The sequence below is a fragment of the Fundulus heteroclitus genome, chromosome 19, assembly GCF_011125445.2.
Source record: "Fundulus heteroclitus isolate FHET01 chromosome 19, MU-UCD_Fhet_4.1, whole genome shotgun sequence".
NCBI classification, from domain to species: domain Eukaryota; kingdom Metazoa; phylum Chordata; class Actinopteri; order Cyprinodontiformes; family Fundulidae; genus Fundulus; species Fundulus heteroclitus.
The window spans coordinates 13,951,649-13,959,717 of NC_046379.1; the positions used below are offsets into that span (position 1 = coordinate 13,951,649).

Sequence of the window (8,069 nt, forward strand, 5' to 3'; positions counted from 1 at the left end):
CAGTCTGGTCATGGTAGATGACCCTTCACACTGAGCCTGGTTCTGCTAGAGGTTTCTTCCTGTTTTTCTTCCTACTGTTGCTACATGCATGAGGAGTTGAGGCAAAGTCAATGACACAATGAGTGACTGTTGCTACGTTCTAATCCAGTGCATTTGGCAAGGACCCAAATGCAGACAAACTGAAGAAAATAAATAACAGACACAAGGAACAGGGCTAGGAAACAAACCGTGGGGAGGAAGAATATAGGGTAAAATCTGGCAGAACAACAGGAAGCACAAATTCAAAGGAAGAAACAATGACAATTGACAAACAGGTGAAGGTAATCAGAAGGAGATGAGGAACAGCTGAGACCAATGAAAACATTAGCTGAGGGGAGGAGTGCAATGAACAGGAACGTAAGGGAAACACTCCATCCAAATACCCTTAATGAATAAGAAGCCAAAGCAACAATGCATCAGCGGTCGCTATAAGTGCTATCCGAATAGTGTAGTCAGTGAGGAAGGAAGTAGGAAAATAAGCCTGTAAGCTTCCTCTCATGGCTAGTTTTGCCTAGGAACCCCGCAGCTTCTCTCACTGCCGCTAAGAAGCCTTAAGGCATCCCATAATCCTGTGTGTGACATGTATAAGCGCAGCGTCCTCATGGAAATCAATAAAGATGTCCGGAGATAAGAGAGTGTGCACTTTGTGGTTCATGTTTGGAAAGCTGTAGGCCCGGATTTGACTCACATCATCCATGTTTCACCTAACAGCAATAAGCATAAGGGGATAACTAGAAAGAATGACCCAGGGAAGAAACAGCAAACATAGATCATAGTACAAACAAAAGAAGAAAAAAAAAACCAAACACCTGGAGATCGTGACATGCAGGAGGAGTGAATGCTAAAAGTCATTGACTCGATCCAATCTGCTGGGTTTCCTTCAAACAGAATTTTTTTTAACAAATCTGTCTGCGTGATTTAATAGAACTGAATTTGTAAAGTGCCTTGATGAAGTGTTGTAAATTGCCGTTATATGCGTAAACTGTAATGAACTGGAAATCAGTTTTGCATTTCATTTCAAAATCATAGACCACAGTGAGTTTGGAGGAAGCGTGCAGAGGCGTTGAATCCAAATTGCTAGAGGTCACGCGTGAACTTTCCACAGTAATGATTTGGGGAGCCAGCATGCAGAGACAGACACCAGACCCAACAATGCAGACAAGACAAAGGCTGCTATTAAAGTAACCTGGGCTTACATTACACTTCAGCAGTGCCACATGCTATATGCCTTTGTGCTGCATTGATGAAGTAGTTCAAGCAGAAGGAGCCCAGATCAAGAACTGAGTGCATGTAGTTTACGGTACATGGACATGTTTTTTGTTTTTATAAATTGACATTTCTGCTTTAATTGGTTTTGTCATGTAAGTCAAATTTCGGATTTTCAAGCGCTACAAGCCACAATCTTCAAAACTAACAGATATGTGTGAGAGATCTCACTCTATGCCATGTATAAATATGATTTCTCTCTTTGAATTGAACTCCGAAATACAGCAACTTTTCCTTTCATGTTCTCCTTCATTGGGAAGTGAGCTTCTGAGGCAGCGGTCGGAAACGGAGCTCACCCTTCAATGCAAAAACCACTCGCACGTCTCAAGTTATGTGCTTTAAATGGTAACATGCCCCCTTGATGGTAAACAGTTTAAACCTACACCACATGGAGATTTAACACTATTTCCGTAGAATGCCCGTCTGCAGCTATTTTAAAACGATTTCCCACAGCTTACTGCCCAGCAACGAGTTCAGGGAAAGGCCGAATAATTATCTCAGCTGGAAGGTGACAGTTCCGCGGTCTGAGCGAAAGCTGCTCGCTACTTATAACCTTTAGTGGAAGTGTTGTTCTGGAAACGGCACACACCAGTGGGTAGCAGCGGGTTGCAGTTCACAGCAAAGATCTGCGTAGGCGACGGCTGGGTATTTTAGGAGAAGGGTGGCCAAACGTGGCCTCCGTTTGTGGATGAACGGAGACCGTTCGCTGCACCTCGTGGGACCTCTGAAGCTCATTGTTATGATATTAGCCAGAGGAGACAATAAGGGCAGACGTCATGAGATTATGTAAGATCAAACAGAGGTGATCATTTACAGATTAATGGACCGGTTTTAGAGGAGCTCAATGGCTCGAGGGATTTCAGCGCTGGATCAACGACTGCGTAAAAATCCTCCAAACAACAACGAGTTAATTAGTGTCAGATTCGAATAATCCCCCCCCCGCTTTTAGTTCTTATATACACATATATATATATATATCAATTATCACACTAAACTAGCTGAATCGCTCAGTAATTACTTGGCTTAGAGTAGATATTTCAGTTTTCCAGGCAAGAAATCTTACTTTTTACTGAGCATTAATTTCATTTGTGGCTTCGAGGGAAAAATCTCCATAACTAAGGCGTTATTACACAACAGTGCTTTGGATTACAGTTTTATTCTGTATTGTACTTTTGAATGCATAATTTATTTTCACTAAAAAATATGCATAAATGATCTAGTTTATGAGCACTGTGCAGGATTATTGTTAGACTTTTAGACTGATGGCGCATGTACGAGTTAGGAGGAAGGTTTAAATGCTGTTACCAGCAATTAAAAGAGGGGGGCTGTAGGATTGTCACACTGGAGACAGTATAACTTGACCACAACGAGAGATATCCAGCACAGCAAGTCTTCCTCATTATGAGAAATGAAATTGAGGACCATGCGGTCAAGAAAGATATTAAAGCTGAAAGAAAGGCAGCTGAAATAGCATTAGAGGCCAGCGTAGACTCTAACCGAATCAACCATCAGCAGATTCAGATGGGAATCTGGTGGTTTTGACTTTAAATGACTTCTTCAGTAATTGGAGTAGATTTGATACATGATGCTAATGCACTGTATGTTTAGATAGTTATGCAATTAGTTTTGACTTCAAACCTCTAAAGAGTTTGGAAATGGGAAAAAAATAAGTATTGGAGAAGGTTTAGGATGCATTTGGTACAGATGCATCCTAAACCTTCTTGTCCCTGATGATGAAAAGCATGATGCTGTACCATGAGTTGGCGACTTTCTCTGATTAATGCTCTTGTTGCAAGACCAGTCAATTTAATCATAAAAACATATCTTGGTAGTTGGATGCCCCCTGGCCGCCTCCCTTCAGGGGTTTGCCAGGCATGTCCTACGGGGAGGAGACCCAAGGGAAGACTCAGAACACACTGGAAGGACTATATATCCCGTCTGGATATGGATGGATGGAACATATATTGTTAGGTTTGGAGTTGTACAATCCTCTTTGCACTTTTGTATATGTTGAAGGGACCAATTTTGTGAGATCTCCACAGTTTGCAGTATTCTGTGTTCTCTGGTGTATTACATGGTGTTTGTGATGTTATTTGTTCACTTGTGTTTTCTATCGAAACTCTGGTACCTCATCAGAGCAGCTATATTCATTCTAATAGATATGTTTGCTAATTAGGCGATTTATAAAGCTACTTGGCTGCTTTGGATTTTAAGAAGTAAAGAAGAAACTACAAACTAAAATCTGACTTTTCTGATATATTTTTTTTTTGCAAAGAAATGTAAAAACCATGTATAATTGTCCTTCCTCTTCACCACTTTATGTTGGCTTTTCACTTAAAGTTCCAATAGGACAGACTGAAATATGTGGATGTTTTGTGGTAGAATCTAGTACATTTCAGGGGATATTAATACGTTTGCAATCCCCTGTTATATGCACAGTACATCATGGTCGGGTGATATGAATAAATTAATCTAATAACAGGAGTGTGACCAATGTAAACAAGGTTTTAAACAAATACATCTGCACACACTGTCCAACACCCATGACCAGAAAAAAAGATCATTCTAGCCATAATTTATGTTTTTGAACAGCATCCATGCAGTTTTACGGTATAATCCTCTTAAATCCTAATATTTTTAATGTCAAAGCAAAGTAAACCTCTCCAAACGTTTCTGTTTTCACTGACCTCTTAGTTCAAGTGTTCCAGCTTTTAATCCCATTAGCCTCACCTCCTGCAGCTCTCCTGTTATGCAAACAGAGGAAGGAAACGGTATAAGGGCTAACCAGGCTGTCCCGTGTCAGAGCACAGAGTATAGGCTGGACCGTCAGCACGCACACCCGGGCAGACCATCGGTCAGTGGGAGTTCCTGTCCAGGGAGAGGAGCTTCAGAGAAAAGAGCCAAAGGTGATCCGGCCTTTAACTCTGATTCCCATCGGATTTTTACAAGAAGTCCGTGGTGGCAGGCTCCAAAATGTTTTTCAGACTCCCAACACTCACTCCTGGTTACATCAGGCTGCTGCAGGTGAGCAGAGCACAGGTTTTCTTTCAACGTTTGCATTTACATTCGACTAAAATCTCAATGCTTAGGTTCTCAATTCATATCTATCTGCATGACAAATCCTGTTTGCAGAATATTAAAAGCTTTAAATGAGAAGTATGGTTTTTAATGCAAAATAGGCAGAAGAGAGAGCTTTAATTTCTTAACTTGTTTCCGCTGGTGCACCTCCTATGACAGAATGATTTCTCCTCAGCCATATGGCGCCATAATGGCAACGTTTTTCAGCCTATTGCCTCAATAAATTCACTTGTGACAAGATGATGAAACCCAACACTATCTTAACATACACTCACAAGCCACCATTAGGAGGCATTTCCAGACTGATGTGCTTATAATTGTTAGAATGGCTTTTATTTTAGCACAGTGGGGGTTGTTTGTATCTGAAACAATGGAGAAATCCAACCTGTGCCAGTCCATTAGCTTGTAAGCAGCCACACGATGTGAATGGGTGAGCCACAGGAATTGCTACCCAACTACCTGTGACGCAGCGGCTATATAAAGAATGCATTTGTATGATTTGCTCATCTTTGTGTCCCATAATAGAGGAAAATAGGAAATTAGGAAGCGGCATAGAGGAAACTGTTAATGTCTCATAATAGAAAAGTGCTTCGTTTGCTGAAAATCACAGTTTAGTAAATAAGAAAGAGGGGTTTTTATTTGTTTAGGATTGGTGGGAGCGCTCGAGGGCTGAAAGCTGTCCTTTTTTTCTCTCCCGGCAGACCCAGGCGTTCCATAACATGCCGGTGACTCCTCCGGCCGAGAAGACCGTGCCCGGTGTGGCTATGCTGCTGGGGGCCGTGGGGATCGGGATGTGCGGCTACAGCTCCAAGCAGTTGGCCCTTCACCACAGGCCCTCCACTCGTGTGCTGCACTGGGTTGGCACACACACCGACGCAGGCGGCCCTGGCACGGCGACACACAGGACCCCCGTCCTGGATGTAACCCGCCGAGCTCCCACCCCCCAGGAGATCCCACCTCCCTCCTTTGTGGGCCAGAAATTTCCCTAAAATAACTGCAGCCACGTAACGAATTTAGATCACGAAGCGTTGAAGTTCAAGTTCCTGTAGCTACACTTCCTCAGGTCTAAGATTGTAGCCATGCTGGCCCGTTGCAGCCGCGATGAGGCCCATGGGCTCTCTGAAGACGAGAAAGCGTAGCTACGTGACTTAACCTAAATGCGAACTGTAGTTATATGGAATTCCTTACCTAGTGCAATAGATGTAATATCAGTTCTCATTTAAAAAGCACTGACAGGACGCACAGCTGTGAGAGTGACTGGATGAGTATAATACCGATGCTGGGAATTCCCAGACTCGGGTTGGGTGTGACTTCATCGAGCTAGAACGTTTCATTTGGAGATGCGCCACCAGTGAAATGTTTGGATACATTCTCTAATTTAATGTAATGAGAAAGTGTGTTCAAACTTTTGACTGCTGGTCTAAATTCATGGCAGTAAAAAGAAAGCAACAAGCTTGGGTTAGCCCCTCTCTCTTTGATTCTTAAAAAGGCAGACAGGCACGTGTAAAGGCTTAAGCAGCTCATTGATGCCCATGACTTCAATGGTTTTCCTCTGACACGGAAAAGGTTCACGCTATTGAACAAGCATCGGATAATTTTTGCACAGATTATATGGTCCATGGAGAGTATCATTGAAAGATATTTGTGGAAAAGAGAAATGGCAAAATAGGTTTTGAAAATCTAAGCATGTAAACAATGCATGCACAGCTACATTTTGTCTGTCTGAGACCTTGTTGCTTGTCAGACAAAGAATATTAGTGATTCCTGCAGGCTAGACTGTGTCCTGCTGGGATTAACCCCGGCGGAGAGTCAGCACACGCTCATTGTCCTAATCTGGAATTAGAGAAGGACCTAAGGAAAGCGGGCGGTTCCTATGTGACCGAAACAATGTGCCGTTCACCCTGCAGCGTCCACCACTCCTCTCAGCGTCATATGCAGAGGTTTATATAATACTAAAGATGGTGTTTTCAATTGTGAAGACAAGAAGCAGGGAAAAGGGGACCTGAGACATGGCGAGACACTGAGTGTGGTTGAGAATGTGCGCTGTGCCTTATTGGGAGCACGGGATTACACTGCCTTGGCAAGGAGGTGTAGAGGGAGCTCTGGGAATACATAAACAGCGCTCTGAAAAAAAAGAAGGAGGGTGAGAAAGTTGACTGTCTGATTAGTTAGAGGTCAGCCAGACCATGTAATCTCATTTTATGGATCTTGAAGCGCCAGCCCTGTCTGTCTGCCAAATTGGACGAGTTGCAAGTTGCAGCGGGTTGCGAGTGTTTTAGAGCCCCAGCAGTGCTTCTCCAGAATACAGGCGCAGCAGGTCACCACCAAAACGTTCATAATCCACTCAGCAGAGAGAACTAATAGCTCGAACTGGCATCAGATGCTGAACAATTCCCCTCGATAGGGGCTCAGATCTTTTAACAGTTACATAATAGGATAATACTAGTAATTGTACATTTAAAAAAAAAAAATACAAATCTTGCAGAAACAACCTTTTCCACTTGTGCTAAAATATAAATTAGTTCCTGTTCAGGCATTGCACTCTGAGGAGTTGTGAAATCTATGTGGTCATGGCCTGAAGGCTGTGTAATTCACCTGACTGGCTTAGATGGATTCTCAGCTTGCTGAAGCATTACACACTGAGCACGGAGCCCTGCGGAGGGGTGGGGTGGGGTGGGGGGTGGGGGGGGGGCAAAGCCCTTCTTCCCCTCCACAGCAAACCTTTTCCATGTTTTCTGCATCTTATTACAGGATGCTGACACATTTATGCCATGTTTGCTATTGGATTAAAAATGCAGGGGACGATTGAAGGTATCGTATTCATCTCGTCAGCTTGCTGTGCGTCACACATCAGTGCTCAACTAGTTTCTTGCCAACTTTAGTTCAGCCCTGTCATGTAAAGGAGAAGGTCTGACATGTCTGTATAGAAGTTCATACTTAATAAATTCATGTTGCACACGATCACTTCTGCCGTTGCACTTTAGTCACAAATGTTAGTGAAATTGCCTTTGCAAACATTTGTGTTTTTTTTTTCTATTTTTGTACAAATGAATAAATGTTTTTAGTTAAATTACTTTTCACGTTGTTTTGGTTTGATGGGAGGCTGGGAAGTCGGAGAATGTTTCTACTGCAATAAAATTATTTGATGCTGGAAAGATATGACAATGTTATTAAAGAGAGATTCAAAAGTTCAGATTCTTTGGCTGACAACAGCTTAAAAATAAAGAAATCTGATGGTTTTAAAGAAGTTTCAGTTATAAAATAGGTTTGCAAATTATGTAAATAAGACCTTTTGACCCATTGAACAGGTTTGCAAGCTGTAATGTCACAATATTTAATTTCAGAGTGACATTATATGATAGAGCAACACCAAATAGGTTCTGATCATCGTGAATAAAAAAAATAAAGCACTGTTTTTAATGTAATCTGAGAATCTTGATAGATTTTTCTTATCAAGCCCCCCAAATTTAATACTTTGCAGAGCCACCTTTAGCCTTAATTAATGTGACTTAGAATAAGGGGATGTCTTTGTTTGTAGTTTTGTTGTTGTTTTTTAAACCAAACGTCTTTCTTAAAGTCACAATTATGCATCAAATTAATTTTTAAGCAAGCTAGATAAAACCTCTATATTGAAACAAATAAATAACTACACTGAAGTTTGTGGTTTTAACTTTATAAAATGTAAA

At 41.9% G+C, this 8,069-nt stretch overlaps 1 protein-coding gene across 1 annotated transcript; it reads left to right on the top strand.

The window, feature by feature from the left end:
- The first annotated feature begins 4,067 nt into the window (after window positions 1-4,067).
- zgc:193593 (uncharacterized protein LOC564090 homolog) lies at window positions 4,068-6,509 on the top strand. Its single transcript, XM_036150728.1, has 2 exons — window positions 4,068-4,329; window positions 5,085-6,509. The coding sequence occupies exons 1-2, from the start codon at window positions 4,279-4,281 to the stop codon at window positions 5,370-5,372; spliced, it is 339 nt and encodes a 112-aa protein (XP_036006621.1). The 5' UTR covers window positions 4,068-4,278; the 3' UTR covers window positions 5,373-6,509.
- Window positions 6,510-8,069: the final 1,560 nt, after the last annotated feature.

Bases quoted from the DNA above. Each gene is read 5' to 3' on its own strand.
- zgc:193593 (XM_036150728.1), top strand. From the start codon at position 4,279: ATGTTTTTCAGACTCCCAACACTCACTCCTGGTTACATCAGGCTGCTG. The intron at 4,330-5,084 runs GTGAGCAGAGCA...CTCTCCCGGCAG, and splicing joins GTTACATCAGGCTGCTGCAG to ACCCAGGCGTTCCATAACAT.